At 37.7% G+C, this 24,347-nt stretch overlaps 1 protein-coding gene across 1 annotated transcript; it reads right to left on the reverse strand.

Moving 5' to 3' along the window:
• Positions 1-5,631: 5,631 nt before the first annotated feature.
• On the reverse strand, positions 5,632-23,698 carry LOC102805376 (glycine receptor subunit beta-like). The gene is made up of 8 exons (XM_085507966.1): positions 23,607-23,698; positions 13,452-13,519; positions 12,546-12,763; positions 12,051-12,133; positions 11,611-11,745; positions 7,251-7,483; positions 6,502-6,639; positions 5,632-6,029 (listed from the first exon to the last, which is right to left on the reverse strand). Exons 1-8 carry the CDS (start codon positions 23,686-23,688, stop codon positions 5,778-5,780), a joined length of 1,209 nt encoding a protein of 402 aa, XP_085364092.1. The 5' UTR covers positions 23,689-23,698; the 3' UTR covers positions 5,632-5,777.
• Positions 23,699-24,347: the final 649 nt, after the last annotated feature.

Consider the following 24,347-nt stretch of genomic DNA (forward strand, 5'->3'; position numbering starts at 1 on the left):
ACCTGAACAATATTAAGGGGTGAACCATTTTTTTTTCTTTTTAGGGTATTTGAATTAGACATTTGTAGTAACGTATTATTTTTATATTTTCGATTACTGTCTATTGTGATATTTTCCATCATTGAGTGGCTTATATTCTTATCATTTGTTGTTGTTTTTTTCTCCTGAAATTTGTATTCTGGTACTTTCCCATTGGCGTCATTCGCCAGCAGGCTATTATGGTGTAATGAACGAGATTGGTGGATTATGCGTCAAAAATGAGGGGTCGCATCCAATGATCCACTAAACATGACGTGATTGTTTAAAGCATCTTACACACAATTTAATCAACTTTGCAGCGTTTTCATTCGCGCAGTATGCTGTCTGATTGTTAATGGGGCTAGTAGGAAATTGCAATACGTAATTCAAGATGGTGGTCAAGAATTGAACCGTATCACTTGGTCTAACGTGACTTTACGTTGATGAATTCGATTAAATACTTTTTTATTGTCGGCGCCACTGCCGTGCGCCACTGAGTCGGATTCGGAATTGTCTACCGCGATGTGCGTTTTGAATCGTATTCGCCAAGAAAACATTATCGCATAATTTTAAAGCCGATGAATCTTAGTGACAATGTGGCAACATGCGAAATGGTTTGAATGATTGATCGAAGCGTACGCAACTCTACCGTCGCGATGAGTTTATTACGTGTACTCGGACGATATATCCGAGTATATCTCCTGTCTTCCAACCAAAATAGCTAAAAGTTAAGTTCTCTTTCGTCGACAGCAAAAATGAAAGGTGAACCAAATCTGGTTTCGCTTGTTGTAATTCCGCAGAGAGTTTGGCCGGTCAGTGTGTTTCGAATTATTTGGAAAAATTACGATTTCATTCGATCGCTAAAGCTAATATTGTAATCACTACCACGTCTGTTTTTTGTAGGAATAATCTTTGTTGCTTGAAAGTTTCGTTCGATTTTTTGTCTCCACAGAAGTTAATTACGTAGCCTAAAATTAGACGATGTTTTTTATGATAATGCCGTTTAAGGTTGATCAATTTCATGAAAGTTTGGTGTATCGAAACGTTGTGTATATTGGTCTTGGTGGCAAAACACCTTGCGAATTTATTTTATTTTATCTACAATGAGAAATATGTGATCATGCTCTTTGTGTGATTTATCGATGTCTGTAAACCTGGTTTACAGTCTGTGCAAAACAATAAAATCACTAACACGTACATGCGCGTGTACACAGTATCAATTAAAGCGGGAGGGTCGTCACCTGCGCACGCGCGGGAATTGAGTTCCAAGCGACGATAACAAACAACACTATAAACGAAAGGTTCATGGGTAGACGCTTGTTTGTAAACAATGACACGCTATGGCCATCTGACGCATGCACAGGCGACGGCTTCCCCGCTTTAAACTCGATCTTATTTTCGTGAAATTTATTAGTTCAATCAATGGCGGTGACAAGTACGAAAACCCGAACCCATGGGGGCGTTCTGTTCGAATGTTCAACAGTCACCCACCATTTTCAACCTTTCAGTGAAAAAGGAATCATTGACGCACTGTCAAGAGATTTCAAGAGTTATTGTTGTCATTTAGTGACTAATTTCATTAATATTAACAATATTACAGAAATAACAATAGTTCCCCATACTGTACCTTTACACGGTATATTATAATTGAATGAATGCGGAAAACGTGTCACAGTGTTAAGTTATGCAAATACAAAATGTAGCGTAGGTAGTATATAGTGCGTAGAAGGACAGCATTATTGAAATACAGAACGCTTTCACGTTGAAAGACGAATATTACGTACACGAAAGACACAATACATACATTAAGACAAGAACAACTAATAAAATAGTAATAGTATAAGGAAAATGCAAATCGCTTAAAACCGATTCTCATATTTACATGAATTTTACAGTGTTATTTTATGCTGTTTTTCACAAAACACAGATAAAAAAATATAGTTACCAAACGACTTTTCGCCAAAAAAAAAATGAGTCAATCATTGATGTTGATCCATTTATCGTTGGTTACTATGGCAACCCGGTCTCATAATATCTCAAAATTGTTCTCGGTTACCAATACGGTGTCAAAATCTTATGTAGTTATAATATAGGTGTCTATGGTTGTCATTAATTATCAGAAAATTATAATGGTTTATTTAGTTTAGGTATTTTAAATAGGTAGTTTATTGACTTTGTCAAAATTAAAAATTATAATTTTGAACAAAACAACTATATTATATTGCCTTCATTTTATGGAACGATTGCCTGCGAACTACCATAAGGCAGTTCGAGCCGAAATATTTTTTTTTTGCTCTAAAGACCATGTGATTTGGCATATATGCAATGCATTATGGTAAAGAACTTTCCATTGTAAGTGCTAGAAAACTATTATCACCTTGGCACTGTAACTCACTATAACAAATGTCATGTTAAGAAATGTTTTCACAATTATATAATACATGTTATTAATAATAAAAATATATAACTTTGTTATCTCATATCACCAAGAAAACTTTCGACATATAAATAATTTCCACCGTGGGGGAAATGAAAATGTTAACTATTTTTCGTATTTTCCGAGAAATTATCTGGTATCTCCAATTCGTTTTAATTACACCGTTTTACAATAAAGGAATCATAAAGAGGATGACATATATTCTTCAATTAGACCCCGAACCTTCTCAAATTATAACAAAACTAAACTGAGACCCAGAAACTGTTGATAGTTGCCCGACGATGCCATTAACAATCAAAACTATTCAATAAATAGTTACCCATACTGCAATATCTTGCTGAGCCATTTAAGTCACGTGATATTCTCTGCCTGGAGCCGAATGAACAGGTCCGCGACGGTAAAATCAGTCAGAAAAAAAATATTTAATTTGCATATATTTCATTCGCGTTTTTGAAATAAGGGCGCTAGCTGTTCTTGAAAACCATTAATTAGTTTTATAGACAAATTATTTCACGAATAATATTAGCACCGTTTGTTTATTGGCTTAGAAAACACTCGTATTTTCATTCTTTGAGGAAAAAAAACTGAAAACACTACCTATATGTTCTTTATGCATTCTGTTATCTTTTCGTACAAACCCGTCTTTTGAAATGCACACACATAATTCTATGTTAAACAAGATTTATGAAACATGAAAACTAATATGGTCACTATATAAAACTAGTAAAATATTTACATTTTGTTTCTCAAATAACTCCTCAGTAATCCTTTTGTTTCAATAACAGCAGAGTGAAGACGACAATATTCTTAAATTGGTCTTGTTAAGTCACGTCCATCATAGGCGACACAATGTCTTCGTCAATAGAGATCTTGTTGCGCTTGAGAAACCACGCCTTACGTTATTCTTATCCGATGACGCACTAAACGGTTTTCTGTGTGAATGAAAACGCCAGGTCAATCAGTTTGGCAATACTACGTACAAATGGTTAATACCCAACTTTGTAATAGTGATCAAATCTTAGTTCCGTATTTACTAGCCATAATTAAAACAACTTTACAACATATTGCCTCAAATGCAATGCGAACAAAAAAATTAAAGCGCAGTAGTCGTCGCGCTGCGCATGTGTGACATTGGTGTTGATAAACATTGATTTTCCCACAATCCAATGCGCTCTTCAAATAGAATAACAAGTATGAGGTTTAACCAGGGCGCGATATACACTGATTACCGTCGGTGACTCCTAAATACTTTCGAATAACATGAAAATTATCTAATTAAAGCTTGGAAACGTCTCATATTCGTTGATCTGCACAACAGTCAAAGTTTATATGAGACCCATATATCTCGCACATGCGCAGCGCGACGACTACCGCGCTTTAACAGAATCTAATCAGTCTGTTGCTATAGCACATTTTATAAACTACTCTAATCTGAGTAGTTTATTTTAAAGGATACTCAATATGATATCCGATATAAATTTGACTTGAGCGAATATTCTGTCGATATATTAAAATGAGTATAAATTCACTGTCACAATCTACTATACGAGTGAGGCTTTGAGTTAGGATAAACATGCAAATGCGACTAGCAACGGTTAGTCGGACAATTCCGAGTACAAAATCACGCGTAATCGCTACGCGAGAATGCCTAACAACAAGATATTTATAGTATGACGCCACTTTTAAAACTGTTACTGGACAAAAACAATTCGTCATCAAAAAGATAGAGCAAATAAAATCGTAATTACGATAATAATTCAAGTACATTAGAAGTACAGCACACCATCACCGAAACTTAAAGCGGGGGGTCGTCACCTGCGCACGCGCGGGGATTGAGTCCCAGGCGATGATAACAACACTAATACGCTAAAAACGCAAAGGCTCATGGACGCTTGTTTGTAAACAAAGACACGTTATGGCCAACTGACGCAGGCGCAGGTGACGACTCCCCCACTTTAAGTATTTAGTATAAAATGGTGCCAAAATACAGCAATCGTACGCGTGAGTAAAATACTTCACTCGTATATCTACATACCAATATACGTTTTACACAATTACTACTAATGGATCTCAACGTCTACAAATGGTGTGTATACGCCTAGTTATCAAATAATTACCAATAGATTGTCCAATCACAAAATCTACAAATGTCACATGTATGCTTGCTTTAAAATAACCACTAATGGATTATTCAATCACACGTTTAGGTACTTAGTTTTCGGGCTCTAACCTTCATCTGAAGGGGATATATATTTCATTCTAGTTCAGATGTTTGAAGAATGCTACATAAAACAAAACATCGGTTCTCAGAGTTGTTGTTTTTTTTGTTTTGTCCAAAGACGAGTGTGCGTAACTTGAAGATCCCACATAGATTTTTGGTGGAGTGGTTGATATGTAGTTCGATTTGCCGACAAGCAATTTCCTATATATATCTTGATAAAAAGTGCTGGAGAAACAACTTTTTCGGAACCTTGTGGATAATACAATGGCTGCACATGCTTTATCGACGACTTGATTGTGACGTCATCCCGGTACGAATATCAGGAATTCAGGTAACCGCCGACCTTGAGACAAATAATCCCCGGACTTCAGAGATCACTATGGCATATACGTGCGATGAGTAATTGACTATTATAACACGGCAGTTGGATAAATGAGCATGACACGTAATTGCGTAATTGCGCTGATCAATGCCAGCCAATCAATAAACTCGAACAATCACGAAGACTCGTTATTAATATCCGTTAAGTGTCCTGCGTGTGACATATTACACCGTCTGTCTCGTTTCTCTGTCTCCTTCGGTCGATACCGGGGTTATACCTGTTCTTAACCTCATAGAAGAAGCTAGATACTAGTATGTGCAGGTCTGTATATCTTCGCAGATATTTACGCGACGGTATTGCGTCATGCAATACGTCACGCGTCGTGCCATGCGTGTCACGTCGTGATGACAGCAATACACAAAAGCGCTACGCAACAATTAACTGTGCCCGTTGCGTGTGAACTGAACACACAAAAACGTTTCTAATAGTCAACCAACGTGCTCTCCCTGGAATTCAACTTCTCCAACCTTTAATTTTGTGGTTTCCAAGTAACATTAGAGTGGCCCTGGAAATTAAGTCCTTACAGTATATTCACAAACTCGAGCACACAACTGTTTTTAAGGAAACCATCAAAAAATAATAATTAGTTTACTAGTCTACACATAAAACCGATCATGGTGACAAACGGGTAAAATTCATGAACATAGACGACTGCCCATTAAATCTTCGACAATCGTGCTTGAAATTGCATAAAATAGTTCCGGTACATTCATACGCCTCTATGAAGGCATCCAGTTATAGGTTAACCAATATGAAATGTTGAAAAGTAGAAATAATCCTAGGAATATGACGCGGCAATATTTGTCGGTCAATTGAGAAAGCTTGTAGTACAGACGCTCTTTTCTGGGAAATCTTCTGTTGACAGAAGTCTCACACTGATACTGCGTTCCATTTCTTTGCCAAACTGCTGACGCCTGTTCATCACTCGGTGATAACTCGACGCGTGTGTCGACCTTTTGATTGGTAGGAAACTGAAAATAAAGTATTATTATTAGTTACAAAGACTCTAAAGTCCCAACTTCTGTATTTGAGCAAAGACTCTAAAGTCCCAACTTCTGTACTTGAGGCACATCTCGGCAGATCATTTATGTTTACTAAAGTAGAGAGCATATCAATATCAAATATGCGTGGCACAGCGACCTCTGCTCGTTAGTACAATCCTAGTGATAAGCATAGATTGGCACACTTCGGACGTTTTTCGATAAAAAAAGTAAGATTAATGTAGAAATCCCCCCCCCAAGTACTGAATATCATCGATTAAGTGTTCAACGTAATTAGCATACAACCGCGTTTGCGATGCATGACTGGTAGAATATAAAAGTGGGCGCAATCGCAAACAAGTGTTAGTGTGATTAGAATAAAGAAATAACGAACTAACACATTTCACACTTCTTTTGTCCGAGTTATGTTAAATATACACAGCACTAAATTAAATAAACTTACCTCCACATGTCTGCTGTGTACTGAACCACCACTGGCCGTACGGCGGCCACTCAGTTTATTCAGATAATATATGAACGTGAACTCCAACAGGATAAGGAATACTATCAATTGGCACGTGACTAACCACACATCCAACGCCTGCCAGTAAGAGAGTGTATATGCGCTAAATTATGTGAAATGCATACATTGAAATGAAGTGTCGTAAATCTAAGGTAGATAACGTGACATATATATATGGATAGTTATACCCAAGACATTAGACTTTTTCTAATGTCTTTGGTTATACGTAGGTGAGGATTTAAAGCGGAGAGAATCGCCACCTGCGCATGCGCTAGAATTGAGTCATTATGTCCTTATTCTAAGCGACGATGCATGCTAAAAACGCAAACAACGACATGCTTGCTATGGCCGTTTGTCCGTGCGCAGGTGATGACTCCCCCGCTTTAAAGCAAAAATGGGAAGTATTTCCGAGAGATTATGAAAACCAATCAAAGCGGGAAGCAAACGAAATAACGAAGTCCCTGCAGATTTTTATCATACATTAAAATGTCAACTCGCCGGGCCATTATGATTTCAGACTCAACATTTTGGTCAATAGAACCTAGGAATTACAATATTTTTAAAAACAGCGCATTGGATACAATTTAAGTGGAAAAGTAATCTTGGGTCGCGGTGACAGCGCCACGACGGACTATATAATCTAAACATGTGGTGGCGCTGTTGATGTGTTAGGTTATTTATCAACTCACGGTTACGTAGGCAACTTTTGGTATCTCGCTTCTAAGCCAACTGGCCTGCGTAATCAACGCAAGGACCGTTGTAATTCCGAGGGCTGCTCTTGCTGGGGACGATACCGACGCGTCGATCCACAGCGTCAGCCACGCTATGATAACCAACGCGGTACTTGGGATGTATACTTGGAGCATGTAGAAGCCCAGTTGACGTTTCAGGACAAAGGTCATCTGTATGTAACTGAAATTTCCTGAAAGAAAACAATATAGTTGACAGACATCAGACTCAGTCCCAGGAAGAAATCTGCGGCAGTTTAGATGAAATCAGGGGACTTATATTGGCGTAATGGTCGATGAAAATTATGTGTTAAACTAAACGGACTATTTTTTTGTCAATTAAAGCAGTTCTGATATGCCGAGGGCCTGTTTCATATGTTCTCTTTAGCCACTTCTTCGAAAGTAATGTGCATAATACATAGACAAAGCGCATGGTAGTTAGTTTAGATTGTGACACTCACTGGTAGGAATAACACGACTCGGATTCTCTTGCAATAATATACCTAATACGCCGAGATCTCGTAGAAAAGTGAGAGAAGATCGAAGCTTGTTTTTGCGTCTTTGCTTAGGGACCAATTTCAATTTCAATTTTAGGGACCTATCATCACTGTTCTAAATACACTTGTTTACATAAATCAAGAGAACAGTCGTAAACAAGATCACGGGAGAGAGTGAGACGCTTTTTGGGGGGAAAAGTCTCGTGGTTCTCTCACTCTCAACGAGATCTCAGCAACCTACTATATTAAGGGCTCATACCACTAATTGAATTTCCATAGACGACAATGTTAACATATGACGAGATTGCTATATGAAAATGACGAAGAAAGTTGAAAATATGGCTCAAAAATGGGAAATCAACATGCCAGTAATCAACCATATGAAAAAAACTAACATGTTGGCCAGCTCAAACTCTTGCAAATCTCAGGTAAACAAGACACACCTACTGTATTTGGATTGCACCAAGAGAAATCACTGGAAAAACACCAAGATTAGAACATCCATTAACACACAGAATAAACCCACAGGTACACAGCCGCTAAGTAGTAAACAAAAGACCACATGTTGGTCTTACCTCTGACCCAGGTGATTACGCCCTCAAACAGGGAGCACCTGAGAAAAATAATATTTAAAAAATTTCATTGGTTCTTGCTGGGCATTTAAATTGAGGGCTACGAGCAGCCATTGGTTAATTAGTGGCATGAGACCTTCAGAGAAATAAGAAGGTTTAATAAAGTTCTTGTTGATCTTATATATGATGGAATATCATTAGACGAGTAATTTCCCATGCAAAAAAAATCCCCAAAATTTAAACCCTGGGAGTTATTTATCAAAATCTACCACTTGGTGGCGCCCTATACCCAGACAATTAGTTGTAGAAAGTGGCAACATACACACTCAGCATAACACCAAAATAGATGGTAGGCAATGAATATAAGCCTGATTATTAGATGCAGTACTGTAAAATATAATGTTCTCATTCACCACAAACAAGTACAGACCAACGTTTGGCATGATTAGTAATTTTAATTAATTTCTAGAAATAATACATAGAATAATGACAATTAAAAGTAGTTTATCACTATAATTTAAAAAAAAAAAAAATTCTACTGAATCAAAAGTCTCAATTCATCAGCTCATTATTTCTCCAATTAATTAAAAACAAAAAAACAATTCCACGGTATCTGCATTTAGGCCGGAGACCTGTGACGGGCAACCTTGGATATACCAAAACACAACAGTGGTTTGATTTACCATGGCCACACATAGAATTTGCTCAACATAAAATACTTAATCAAATCTTATGTGAAAAAAAGTAGTTCAACGAAACAATTTTATGATTTAAAAAGAAATAAAAATAAAAATATACAAACAAGAAAAGGATCTAAATATAAAATACTTGTATTACACATCCCTGATCAAATTAAATTCAAATCAACAGGATTTCTGATTAATTGGGGGGGGGTACATGCACTGTTCAATAATAAACTCAAGATGGGATTAATTAGCTAACTATTCAAAAAAATTCTGAGAAAAGAGCAATAATTGTGAAATTGAAAGAGTTGTACTACTTGGCTAATATACTGACAGTATGCAAATCTCTTGTCAGTGACAAGATACACAACACAATTTTGAGAATTTATTTAAATATTTGGGATTTTGACCTCATTAAACTTTGAATACGGTACATTAGAAATGACCGCACTACAAATTGTTAAGTTTGTCTGCCATAATGTGAAAATAAGACAAAAAACCCATAAAATGGGGTTAAGCATTTTTCTCAGAATTCCTAGAGCCATTGAAATTAGTGGTGACATGAATAATTCATTGATGAATGAATAAAACTTTTGGACCAGTTTAATAAAAACATTTATATTTACAGACCACAGCCCAACCACAGCCAATTAATAAGATTAGGGCAAAAAATATACCGAATTACAAATTTTCAAAATCTTCAACCAAGATATAAGAGATTGACAGAAATGGGTGAAACGCATAGCAAAATATAACATTTCTGGATAAAAAATTACTCCATTGTGTCTAAATAGATGAATACAAAGCAAGAAAAGTGGTAAAATAAAAATAAAAAAGATTCCCAGTTACTTTGCACTATACCTGCCAAATCAATGGAGCTGATCTCATGAAATGTGTGCTTGAACACACAACCTCATAATTATCAGATCTATGCAAGGTCAGGAGAGGTCAAAAATTATAATAATTAGGTCAAAGTAAACTTTGGTTATGTAAGATGAGATCTGCCAAAAATGACTAAATTCCAGTGAATAGAGCCATAATTATGGTTAAAACAACAACCTCAGGTGGTCCTAGGCAAACTGTTACTTCAGGGCTCATACCACTAATTGAATTTCCATAGACGACAATGTTAACATATGACGAGATTGCTATATGAAAATGACGAAGAAAGTTGAAAATATGGCTCAAAAATGGGAAATCAACATGCCAGTAATCAACCATATGAAAAAAACTAACATGTTGGCCAGCTCAAACTCTTGCAAATCTCAGGTAAACAAGACACACCTACTGTATTTGGATTGCACCAAGAGAAATCACTGGAAAAACACCAAGATTAGAACATCCATTAACACACAGAATAAACCCACAGGTACACAGCCGCTAAGTAGTAAACAAAAGACCACATGTTGGTCTTACCTCTGACCCAGGTGATTACGCCCTCAAACAGGGAGCACCTGAGAAAAATAATATTTAAAAAATTTCATTGGTTCTTGCTGGGCATTTAAATTGAGGGCTACGAGCAGCCATTGGTTAATTAGTGGCATGAGACCTTAATCCTCTATTGGATTGTGGGTGACAACGGTGCCGAGGCTTCTCGAATCCCGAGAAATTTCACGAATTCCCCTCAAACTGTGTTATTTGAAAATTAATGATATCTCTGTTATGACCCTGTTAAACCATATGGCATGAGAGTTTACCCATGCTAATGAATTGTTTATAATATTCGTCTGTATCTCTAAATGGGCAGAAAACATCAATAATATAGACAACAATATAGACCAAGTGTCTAGTCGCCAGTGTAATTTCTCATAGCCCGTACGTGAGCATGTCAATAAATGCTGTGATCAGAACTGACCTAATAATAACAGAATAAACCAAACAACGGAGTCGTGAAATCGTCGCATGTTCAAATTTATATTTAATGTGGTTGATTTATTTTTACTGTGCTTGAATGTTCATTTGTGCTGGGTGACTGAATACTATCAGCAAAATCAGTAGGCAATCAAGTGTTCAAGACGGAATTAGTGTATGTAACCCGTGTTCTGTCATGGTGTGTTACGCAGAACATTAGTCGTACTCAAGCATTTCAGTCCAATCCAAGACTTTAAATCAGCTTTAGAGTTTTGTAAGAATAGACCTAAGTCGCGAATGGCCGCCAACATCTCGTTGATTGCGAGAAAGCCACGAGACTTGATTGAGTCTCTCAAATATGGTGTTTCAATTCTTTTTTATCATACTTTTATAAACACTGTTTGAGGGGCAAAACAAATAAGTCTCGTGACTCTATTACTGTCAACGAGATCTTTGTGTTTAAGGTATATAACTGACACCAACACATACACCTTTATTGCTATATCTACAATGTACGCGACAGAAGCACTCCCCGCGCGTCCTTTTGCAAATCCACAAGTCTCCTGCGCCCGCAGCGCTCGGAAGGGGCGCAATCAGGTTTGACTTATCACGTCACCATTTTCAATAGCAGCGTTTTTACCTGCCGCAACGCGACTTCCAGAAATCACGTGTATATATATAGAATTACCACGGTGAAGTTATCAACAAACATATATACCTGTGTCTGCTTCGTAGTTTCCCTCCTGTAGATACCACGTAGGGTTATAGTACTGCGGGGTACGGACGTCCTCATTCATTAAAATAGGATCTACAACAGCCCAAGCTATGACGATATCATCATTCGCAAATGCATCTGGGTAAAAAGAGAAATAATACATAAGGTATATGAGAAAAGTGTCAAAGTGTGACCGTTCATGCGACAAAGCTGTCGCTCCGCAACGTTTACAACGCGTGTTAGACGCATTGCCCGTTCTAAGGAAATTCAAACGTGCGCTGCGTGGCGACTGCAGCGCGCTTCACGGCGACCGCGGTGCTCAATAAATCGCTAACGGGGACGCTACGGCCCGTATATCGATGATTGATATCAATAATACGTTGTGGTAAACCATATTTATCTGACATTATTTATTCATAAATTGCGATCGATATACAACGTACATGAAGACACGCGTTCTCTGCATTCCTGCGTGTCAAAGGGAAAACGTATAAGGTCCATGTTACATGACGATGTTAAACTCATTCTGGAGGGAGAGAAAAAATAATATTAGTGACCACAACTTTAGCGTATAATTGTATGCAATGTTTGTTGGGATAGATATGTTTAAATCATCGTACGTGTTCAAAGATAGATTATCGTTTATTTTGATAGAGGGTAGATTTTAATTTGTGGCAGACCAGTCTTGTATCTATACCATATGTTTCATACCATGCGTCATTGTTCACGTACAAACTGTTCTTTTTTTTCTTCATTGAAATATGTTATTATGTTGAAATAGATTACCCATCCGTTTAATTTAATGGCCCATTCCTGGTATAAAATAGGAAGGCTAAAGTGATACCCAATCTGGGATACCTAGCTTAGGTTTGTACTGAGTTTGGGCAGGTGTTACGGGACCCAACATTCAAGAGTAGAGAAGTAACTACCAGACGTACCGGATACTGTAATAGACGTCACCATTGCCGTAAACCGTATATTGCGAATTTTCCTTTGGGGTTGAATGCAGTTGTTCTTTTTTAGCATTCATAAAATATGTATCCGGGACCCAGAGACTATCACGGGCAGAATTATCCAATGTCAGTGGCTTGCTGGCGTTGTGACGTAATCGTGGGTCGTTCCAACGCTGCCGAAAATATATGGTATAGGACCAATCCTACACATAAGCAAACATAATATAAACTGCTTATTGGCTGTGAAACAAGACATGTTAATAGCTGGCGTGAAATTAACATGTTACTAATTAAAATGTAAATTTTATAATAATACACGAGATTTTTGTATCATGAATTCTCCTAATGTACAGAACGCAGTTCATCGTAATACTCTCCGTTCAAGATACACAGCAAAATAAAATGCTGCCATTATTTGTTGTCAGAACAAATTTTGATTTTCTTCCAGTCATTTTCTATTGTTCATATAATTTTCTCTGTGACGTCTCCATATTCATTCAAGTTGCTTTATACACCACAGTTTCATAAATAGGTTGAGCAGTCGACGCAAGGACGGGAGAGAATGAAATAATATTTGAGAGGTGGAAACAAGTTACGTGGCTCTTGTTTTGTATTTGTTTTGTTTAAAGGGCGGTAGTCGTCGCGCCACGCATGCGCGAGATATATGGGTCTCATAAAAACAAAGATGGCGACTTTGGCTGTTGCGCAGAAATAACATTTCCAAGCTGTAATTAGGTATTTTTGTAGGTGAATGGAAGGTATCGAAGGAGCCACCGGCGGTAATTAGTGCAAGTGACGCCCAGGTAAAACCTCAAAATGTTGATTTCCATTTGAAGAGCGCATTGGGTTATGGGAAAATCAATGTGCGCTTTAAATAAAATAAATATTTACCATATCACTTTCTGAGATTGAGTGAAACGACGCGATGTAAAAGCTCACGTTAATGGTGTCTGGAATTCCTGGAAGAATAAAAGAGAATAGAAAAGTGGTGAAACTGAATTTGAAACGTTTATACAACGAGTGTAAAGTCGGCTAAAAACCGGACAAATATCAGAAACATATCTTTTGTTTAGCCTTATTGGACACAATCGGTTGCACATTATCATGACTCTTATAGCGTGGCAGTTATTTTTACCTACTAGTATTTTACAATAAGTTTACTAATTATTGACAAATTACATTCAGTGGCGACAAATGAGTAACATTGTAGCCAAGAGACGATAGAGTTATTCCTTAAAGCGGGGGAGTCGTCGCCTACGCATGCGTCAGATGGCCATAGCGTGTCATTGTTTACTAAAAAGCGTCTACCCATGAGCCTTTGCGTTTTTAGCGTGTGTTGTTATCATCGCTTGGGATTCCCGCGCGTGTGCAGGTGACGACATTCCCGCTTTAACTAAAAAAAAAACTTGAAGAAGAATGATGCGTCAAACCCACGACTAATTGTGTCACAGCGGGTAGAACTCCGAACGGGAGACGGAGCCAATGAGGATTCAGTTGGGTCATCAATACAAATATAACGTAATCGAATGATGCCTTCGATTTTTATTTATTTAATGATAAGAAAATCGACAAAGCGTTCAATGAACCGTTTTTCTTTGTGTAAGCCATAATTACCGCAGTGAGAGCAGCTTTTGTAGCAAAAATTGTACGTTTTCTGCTCGGTCTGACGTGGGATAAGTCAATAATTGTACGTTTTGTGTGTGTGTGTTCGGTTTCTGGGCGGTTTGTGTAATTATATCCATAAAAGTGAAGTTTATATTTATACACTATCATATTTGCCAGTCAAACGTTCCATCACTGCACTTTGGCAGATTTCAAACAGCCAACGTTATTTAAGTGTGCCTTCGACATCCGCCTTTTGTGTTATATATCTATAATTGTAATGTACTAGGGCAACTCTGATTGGGTAAATGATTTAGAGGCTTTTTTAATTATATCTGTTTATTTCACTGGGGGTCAAATACGCGTCCTCTCGGCGGTAAATTGTAAGTAAAATTCGGAAATTTTAGAAGCACTACACATTCCATGTGAGTTCAAATTCGGAGTAAACGAACTTGTTTACATGAAAACAATGATTTTGCAATTTTCTTTTAGCGGTGAACGTTGGTAAACATTTTAGAAAAAGACAAATGCATGTAATTGAGGTTCATAAAATGTAGGTCACAGATACGCTCGGATTTGTCCTTTGGGAATTTTAAACAGCTAATCAGAAAGAATAATATACCAACGATTCGGGACATTACTTTCTGGAAAATCGCAGATATCCATACACAGTTCAGTAACTGATCATTAGTGGCATTCTTGTTCTATTTGACGGTTTGGATGTGTGTTTTAATGGAAAGTTGCCTCCACAATCGTCGTTAATTTAGAAACGTCCGTCACGTTCAAAGGGCATCATCAGTTTACCAACCTCGGGGAATCAAACCTAGAAATGATGATCTGACATTTTCGAAGAAATAAAAAAAACGCAATATGTTTTCATGGAATTTGAAACGAGTGTTCCCCCCCCCCAATACGTTTTTTTTCCTCAAGTCTCGTGTTTCTCCTGTAGAGCATAGAGCACGTTCGTAAATAAGTGCCGGCAAAGCCGCGAGGATTTGTTAGAGTGAAAGGCCTTTATTGCTGGATTTTATTTGAAAGAATGTAGTGAATTTACGGCGTAGCTCGTTAGGATAGATCCGGAGGATTAAGCTATGTAATGCTGACTGTGTCATTGATGGGGCGGACCATACTACCTGCTTTAGGCTCTTGATTGTGCAGGTTCCTCGACAGTATTTAGTACGCCTGACCTTAAAACAGCCCAATTAGTCAGTGCAATGCGCATATAAACGTTAAACGGATACACGAGGGGACAAGAAGACGACAAATCCTTAATATAAACTGAACTAAATCAACCAGTCACGTTTCCGAGTATATCCCGATCTTGAAAGCAATTTGGCATGAAAGGTTAAAGGCCATCGTTGTACGTTAGCGCCGAGTCTGACAGCCTTTATTTTCCACAGAAGGAGATTTCTCCTGGCTATGTTGCGCGCTGGTTTAATCTCGCAGTCTGCAGCAATTGCGAGGTAGCCCCCTGTAAAACGAAATGTCTACGATGTCACCCGTGTAATTCGCTGAACGTATTTATTGCGTCTGTAGTTTAATAATACTAAATATTTATTACGAACAACTCTCCTTCAATTAGCTTTTCGGAAATCAAACCTACAAATCACGTTGCCAATTAACGTTGACGTGACTTTGTTTAATATACCTTCACAGGTTCGCTAGTATTGTTTGTTATGTATTTGTTTTAAAACTCTGATATCACTCTGTGGCTGTCACATACACATATATCGTTCTTCTGTGGAGATAATTTCGCATGAAATACCTTTCGATAAATTCTACGAAACTGGAAGGATCGTAACTGTCACGTGATTGTGAGATGCAAATTATTAGACTTGTTGGGGAAAAAACAGAAAATTAGTAATCGCTCGATATAGCAGTATCTCTACCGTGTTCTTTTAATGGGTCATGTGCCTGTTAAATAACACACTAGTAGACAACCTCGTCAGAACAGCTTTTAAATAAACCAACCGATCCCACTGGCTTTCAAGTTTATGGCTAATAGTGAGTGCATTCTCTTAAAATGTTTCTGACGTCAAAATTGCATGTAAATTAAGATGTTTTTGATACAAGTTCAATTAGTTCAATTTTAAGAGCCCCCGGTGGGGAAAAGCACAACCATCGCTTAACATGAACTAATTGTTTGTATTGTAGTACTACAGACTCGAAAAAGTGTTTTGATCAAAGTGTCTATCGTCCTTTATATCATATCGTTGAATGCTGTCGTTTTAACAAATGCCATATCTTATATGCCATCGCAGGCAGAATCACATGTACTCAGAGACAATGTAGCACACGCTACCAGGGAACGATGATTTGCCCTTGCAATAGTCATACATATCCCTAGTAGTTCATTATACGTTCTTTACATACATTATCTATAATATCCACAATTACAGCTCCGATAAATGAAAGTAACATTTAACGGCCGATCAGTGATCCATGATCAGTTCGTAAATGGTGTGCTCAATTTCAATAAAGTGTATTTATCAGGCGTTGTTTGCATATGTGCCTAATTCCATTTCACTCACGGAGAGTAGAAACGCTTATTTTGCTCATGGGACTGATTTCCAAATCAGTCAGCCTGTGCACACATCCAAAGACATGTCGGTGAATGTCAAATAATACCGAACTTATGCTCTAGCAGAAACAGGTCATTAATTTCCATTCCTGATGTTCGTTTCAAAGTAATGTATTTCATCCGGCTGAGACACGTAAATTAACATCACGCTAACACATTATGCGTTTTCAGAAGTGTAGTCATTTTGTGGCATATGTGTGACTTATAAGATCGCGAAATTGAGTTCGACAGTAACAAAGACGGCCAATTGCTCTATACATGCAATATCTGTTTCGTTGGGAGTTTCGCAGGTTCCTGTTCTGAACTATTGTGCTTTACCGCGACTACAAACACGCATTGAAAAAAGGTAGACAGAGAAGAAAAAGGTGGAACTACGTCGATGTCATACAAACATTTTCAGCACTAATAACTAGCAATACCAATTTGTTCCATTTCCCATTCGCTAACTAGTTATCCCCACGTTAACGCAACAAACTTCTTCTTATTGATTTTTGTACCCGCCGTTTTCAGACTAACAGCAACTGCAACCAACCACAATTTAATTCAAGTCATAATTCAACAAAATAACAATACACAAAATGGCAGACACAATTGTACTTTAATATGAAAGATTAATTATCTAATCTACATGTTTGCAAGCACTTTCCCGCAAAGAATTGTGCATTTCAAATTGCAGAATACCAAACACGTACACCAGAAATACAGGTAGTCATGTGATCGTCAGCGAACGAGAAACTGAGAATTAGTCACTGTAAATAGTGTACCTGCTTGAGGGCGTATCACCCGCATTGTGTTTCAGCCATGCACACCTTAACACGTGATCGACTCGATAAGTACTCCTATATCTCACCGTGCGCACATAAAATAAATATTTATGTGACTTCCATGACCGAATACGCAAATATATACAGAGGACGTTGGCCGGCACAATACACTGCCGAAGTTTGAATAATAGTATTGCGCATAAACTGATTATGATCCGTCTTCCGCCTTTCATTTCAAGTGGAAAGCACAATCCCAATTGTCCGATGTGGATACACATTATGTATTATATTCCCATCCCTGCATAGTTCATTCCATCATCACCGTTGAGACTCATTGTAAGGCCCATTATTATACCCATTATAACCCATGTTGTACTATATATTTACTAAGCTATACAGGGTGTGCGATAACGAGGCGTTTAAAGAGACAATTTTCAGACATTGTCTAAAATTGAAAAGCTCTACAGGTACTTGAATAAGAACCGAGCTCTGAATAGACTCCGCTTTTGGAGTGACAGGGTTTGAACATGTGTTTACAATTTCAAATGTCAATTTTCACTACGAATCTAGAATCAGTACTTTACTTTGATTACTTTGCAGAATTTTATATAGCACACCCGACTAGACACGACATCGTGAATTAAAGAGCTCACATGTTTTGGCTGTCTGAGTGGAACGAACCAGAACGCCATGGTAGCTCACCCCTATCTGCCACATAACATTTAGGTAACACTAAAGCAGTTTTCTGATCGATTGTCATATCTGTCGTTATATAAGAGATATTTCCAGATCACTTTTTACAAGACAGATTGGGTTGATCCCATGAAAAACCACTATGTATAATTAATTTGTCATAGAATCCTCCAACATTTTAGATTTTGCTCAAATGCTCCGCATGTATACATATATTACCTCGACGTTATTAAATGGATAAAAAATGGGGAGACTACTACAAGCATATGACCCTTTAATTAATATGTGCGCACGTAATTTAGCATACACGTCTTCGGTATAACACTATTTCAACCAAATTCAATTCAAAGATGAAAGGAAAAAGTTATTCGCGTGCGGATAATGTGAGATCACGAAGTCTTTATCAGGCTGACACATCGTATAAATATCAGCTTCGCTTTCTAATGGAATTTACATCTGGTTTAAATAACTTAAAATACATGTCTGACTAGAAATGTCAGGCTTTGTAATTATCGTCACAGTTTTTCACAGCATCAGGTTGTGTCACCCGTCACTCATAGGAATACAGCTTCATCAGCGATATTAATCGAATTTCTAAGTCTCTGGCAGCGGGATCAATTCGGAACTAAGAAGCTCTGTAAAAAATCACTTTTTTTCAAATTTAATAACGCAATATTTTTAGCTATGCATCTCATGACACGATGACTACAACACATTATGCATATAATAACTTCTGATTTACGTCTGGTGTCGTATTTATTGAGACCTTTACTGACTATTCAATACGCAGAGCGTGTGAAGTTTCCGATCGCAAAATATCTGCATACGAAAAGTGGAAATTTGACCCATAGGTGTCAGCATGGGTTGGCTTGTTTAACATCTGTTTCGTATATATTGAATGTTTTGAATGCGACAGATGCTTCCACAAATCGTTCATAAACGTAAACGCTCGTAACATCTCATCAAATGAAGTATATTTGTTTCCCCGTAGTAAACCTTATGACACAATAGTATACTCAACGATCGCGATACGCCGAACGGCGTGTACATTCCGGAAGTAGATTCTGAACAGATGGTATATAAATCATATAGCATAGAGTTGTACATCGTCGGTGATTGGGAAATTGTTTCCGAGTGCAAATTACAGCAAAACTGTACTATCGCTACAAGAACAGTTTTTGAAGATTTTTGTTCGATATTCTAGTAAAATTTGGCTTGTATTGAATCACAACCACGCTTACTATATAATTAAATAAATTATGTAATCGATTGAAACAACACGCCCAATCAACGCATTTTACATCTCTGTATGGACAAAGCTAAAAATGATGCCGATATACTATTATCTCAGACAAATTTTCAATCAAAAATGTTTCTAATTCAATTGTAAATGTTTCAAACTCAAACCAGGAAAAATGGATATCACATTATTTAGTTTGCAGACCATGTCAACGAATTAAATTTGTAACGTTTTATTTTCAATAATATTATACAAGGTAACCGACTAATTTCATAAGGACAAATCCAAAAACCGATTCTCGAATGTCAAATTACCTTCTATTAGGGATACCTGGACTTTTGTGACATTTCCATAGCAACACAAGGCCACTTATACCAAACGGGAACATACACAAGTTATACATCACTTACGCGGTACCTTATTGGTTGATTTTATCGCCTCGTTGACTATAATAATGTAATATTGTCCATATTTGGGAATAATAAAACGCTATTTATCAGATGACGCAGTAGTATTCGCTCTATTTGCTTCGGGTAGATTGCTGAGAAGTTCAATCGAATAAACATGCACGTGATGATTGGGTGTTCTGGTGTTCACCAAATAAAATCAAAACATAACATTTAAAGCGTGGGAGTCGTCACCTGCGCATGCGTCTGATGGCCGTAGCGTGTCGTTGTTTACAAACAAGCGTGCGCAGGTGACGCCCCCTCCTCCCCGCTTTAAATGAACTATATTTCAGTAAAGCACTTGGACACTGCTGTTTTTTTTTTACAAATAGCCATTCTCTGGTATCAATAGGTACGCGGTAAACCACTAATGCATAGAGGTAGCCGTGGCGTAGTACTAGTAAATATGTAAGCATTTCCTTGGCAGTTCCCCCGGCTTAGACTAGGTTTTGATGTGATATGTGTGGATCAGCTAAGTAATGATACATGACAATTAAACATTTGACAGGTAAGCCTCGCTTTCTATCAACTTGGCATCAATGCAACTGTAATCAAAGCCATCGGGATGAATAAGAAAACCTTTGGAGAATTCACCTAAAGCCGAGATTGTACAGCAGGCATTCCGATTTCTGATTGGCTGTTCTGAAAAGTCCAGATTCTATACTAGATTTCTTGTTTATCTAACAGCAGTTTTAACTCCGAGTGCCTTCTATAAACGTGACCGCGTGCGTCATCTATTACATAAGCCAGACTTCGCAGAAGAGATTAATGTGTTTCGACTGTCAGAATGTATCGGTTAGAGATCGACATCGGCAGACTTGAACAAACTATCAGCCACGAGGCACTGTCAATTCATGTTTATTCCGTGTGATTGCTAAACAGTATTTCATATAAAAAATTACTACGACAGAATCGATATTTCCCTTCCCTTTTGGATCACTGGATTAACACAACCTAGAAACCGCTATGAACTTTTTAATAATGTTGGTTTCACATGGTTATTGCTCATACAAATTTGATGAATCGTGTGTTCGTCCTCTAACCTTTTAAACTTATCTTGAAATGTATATAAATGTATATTTAGCACTGCGCGCATGAATCACCTTTGTCAGGTTTCGTCACAACTATTATAGAGCTACGCACTATTCCCCAATTACAGACCCGCAAATTAAATACCGGGTTACACTTTTTACAAAATTTCCCCTAAATTAAAAGTAAATATACGTCCAAGTATTGCTTCACTGAGAAACCCCACGCAAATTGCACATCACTGCATGCATCATCACTCAAAAAAAATCTCGCTCGCTCGCGTGTCCTGTGTGTGTGTGTATGTTTAGTAAAAGTTTATCAAGGTGTGTCCATATCGTACTCTGAAAAGTCAGTCTGATGAACTAGTGTATTCCATCACTGACGCGGGCATGGTGTAGTCGTTTTGCAGGGTAACAAAATACATGATTGCTTATCATAGTCAAACCAATACCGTGACAGTTACGATGAATGATTGACTCTGTACACGATTGGAAATTATCAAGCATCCAGTATGTTTTTGTTTTATTGCTAAACTTGTTAATGCTATACTATGTTAGACAATGATATTAAATTAAGTGGTATGCCGGCTAGTATATAATAACAACTGACATTTTCCCGACACACTCCAAGGGATGTGCTTCAGGCAGCAGGTGGTCCATTTTGTTCGTCCTAGCATGTATGAATTTTTTATGGCTTTGATACATTATGAGTCCTTGGAGGACGCCGCGTGAACTTCCCGCGTTCGTTTTTTTTTTCGTTTTCTCCCCAATGGTGGTGTATGCGTAGATATCACACACGTGTTTTCTAGTACCAATGTGTGGTTATTGTGGAACACACCACGTTAGTTTGTAATTTTAATAGAACATTGCTCCGCTGATTCCATTATTTTAATTGTCATTTTAACACGCAATATGCAATGAATAGAATAAACAGGTTGGTTATGTAAATTAACAATTTCTGTCCTTTCTGAATTCAGAATAGTTTAAATCAGCATCACCTTAACCGATTATCTGAAATGTTCAAGTTCGCACGTGCTCCTCATACGTATTAGCTTTGCAATGTATCTCAACCTCGTGACCATGCCAACTGCTGTATTATCTAGCTAAATTTATTCCCGGGTGACAACTGCTATTTATGAAAGATTCGGTGAGGTAAGATGGCAGAAAACCCATATTCGCTTCATATTGCAAGGCCATTTAACCCCGAACGAATAAGAAGATTGCAACGAAATGGAACAATTGATGTTGCACCAGGGAAATCTCCTTAATTGCATTTCTATTAACTCATCTTCTAGTCGTTGCTACGAACGACAATACGTACACATTACGAAAGAAGAACTCACACGAACATCTTTTGTGACATTGTTAGCTCAAAGCATTACGCGACGACATAATTCCGGGGACGTAATCCGTTAGTGCATCAACTCTCAAATCAAATGCGAAAATGTCAGCATGTTATAAGTGATGATACACCTTGAATGCATACACATTGTCGATTAGCTTTGTTTCACTGCAGGGCAAGGGATTCTCTATCGCTTAATCTGCTAGGAAGAAAACGAGGCACGTGTACAGTCATGCTTAACAAACCTTCTGAACATGTGTATATTGACATATGTGTCGAGTAACTGTTAGAGGACAGAGGCGGCGGCACACATTTTGCATGAGGGGAGATCTGCTCACCATCCCTCGCAGGGGCATGTTCCTCCAGACAAAAATGAAATCTGAACCCTCTGAAACGCTATTTTTTACATTTTGAGGGGCACATTTTGCTGACTCAAAGCGTTTCAGCTTGATTTGGCCGGGGACGCCCCTCAAACATTTTTTTTCGAGGGTACGACCGCCCCTTCCTCTGTGCCGCTGCCACTGGAGTGACTCTGTAAACGAATGATCTATTAATTATTGTGTTCCTGCATCGTTGTGCCACTTTAACGCGATATAGCCGAAGAAGACATGCTAACTAAGAATATATAGAAAACATCTAATATTTCCACTCGTTTTAACACCAACGTCATGCTGTTCTGCTAATGATTATCATACTTCCATGAATGTCATATGTGTATAAATTAGATTTTTTTCAAAAGCTGTCCTAATCCATGCGATAATTTTAAAATCGATCAATAATTTAGTGAATGTCTTGAATAGCCTTCAAGTCAGAGCTTTACTCCAAAAAGAGATAAGTTTGTTCAGATAATGTGGTAGTCTTTGGGGTACGATAGTTTATACGTAGACACATTTCGTGTGTTGTGCAGCTTCGCGCTGTTTACGTCCTGAGCCTGGGAAACAGGGAAACATTGTCTCTGTCCTACGTAGTTTAAAATCAGGTATTATTGCAGCTTTAAATTGAATTGATAATCGATAATTGAAAAGTGGGGATTATTTTTCCCATTGTGGTATATGATTGATAGTATTTAGATATCTTATCTCTGTAATGCAATTTAGGGCAAACGAAGATACACACATTGCAACACTTTACGCAGAATTCGAACCTGTGACCACGGCAACGCGCTTCGCCACTCGGGACAGACGTGCAATGGAATGTAATGCATATGTGTTGTGGGTTTCATCCTGCATTACATTATGAACTGTTTCCCCCCCCCCTAGAGTACAATTAACATATATACATTACGAAATTGGTAATTTTAAAGGGGAAAATACAGGCAATGGAGTAATTAGACACAACAAACATACTCACCTTCGTTGTGTGGCCGTATTCGAAAATCGTGAGTCGAAAGGAGTTGATTCAAAACACCAAAATGGGAATTCATGTCGAACATTTGACCATTGCCAGTTGTCGCCCTGGAAGAAATCAAAATTTGTACAGATTATATTAACTAGTCATGTATATATAAACAGGTCTCGAATTAATTTACAGGCGACGCGAGGAGTTGTGTGCATGTAAATTTGAAAGAAAAGTAGCCTCGTAATCAAAACCTCAAAACCAATCGCGAAACTGTTGATGTGTTGGCTTTGATAGTAATACGTAAATAATTACATGCAAAAATATCTGTGTATCGCCGAGACAAATTGCCAACGTCGATACAAAATGAATTGAATGTCCCTTGTAGTTGGCCCACACGCTTGGGATACATATCAAATATATAATAATCGGATTGCAGGGACATGGTGCCGCTGCATATGCTCTTATTGAATACGTTAATGTGTGCCACTTGTTTTCAGAGAAATAGAATTCCAGGTTTCTTTAAAAACAAATAATGATGTAATACGATGGTGATACAGATAGATTCATCATTGTCTGAGTATGTCATCAACTCGTTCATGTTGCTCATTAATATTCATTCTCAGCTAGCTAGATTCGATGATTATATCTGATGTTATAAATAAACGGGCAAATAAGTATATAACACTTATACCCTAGTAATATTGAGGACTTCTGAAATTACATTAGCATTTCGGTTCAGTTTGGCAGTCAAAG

Source organism: Saccoglossus kowalevskii, chromosome 14 (assembly GCF_978046115.1).
Source record: "Saccoglossus kowalevskii chromosome 14, keSacKowa6.1, whole genome shotgun sequence".
Classification (NCBI taxonomy): domain Eukaryota; kingdom Metazoa; phylum Hemichordata; class Enteropneusta; family Harrimaniidae; genus Saccoglossus; species Saccoglossus kowalevskii.

Coding starts and splice junctions, on each gene's coding strand:
- LOC102805376 (XM_085507966.1), bottom strand. CDS start 23,688: ATGTTCGACATGAATTCCCATTTTGGTGTTTTGAATCAACTCCTTTCG. Junction 12,134..12,545: donor GACGTCTATTACAGTATCCG/GTACGTCTGGTA, acceptor CTCTCCCTCCAG/AATGAGTTTAACATCGTCAT. Junction 11,746..12,050: donor CAGAGAACGCGTGTCTTCAT/GTACGTTGTATA, acceptor CTTTTTACCCAG/ATGCATTTGCGAATGATGAT.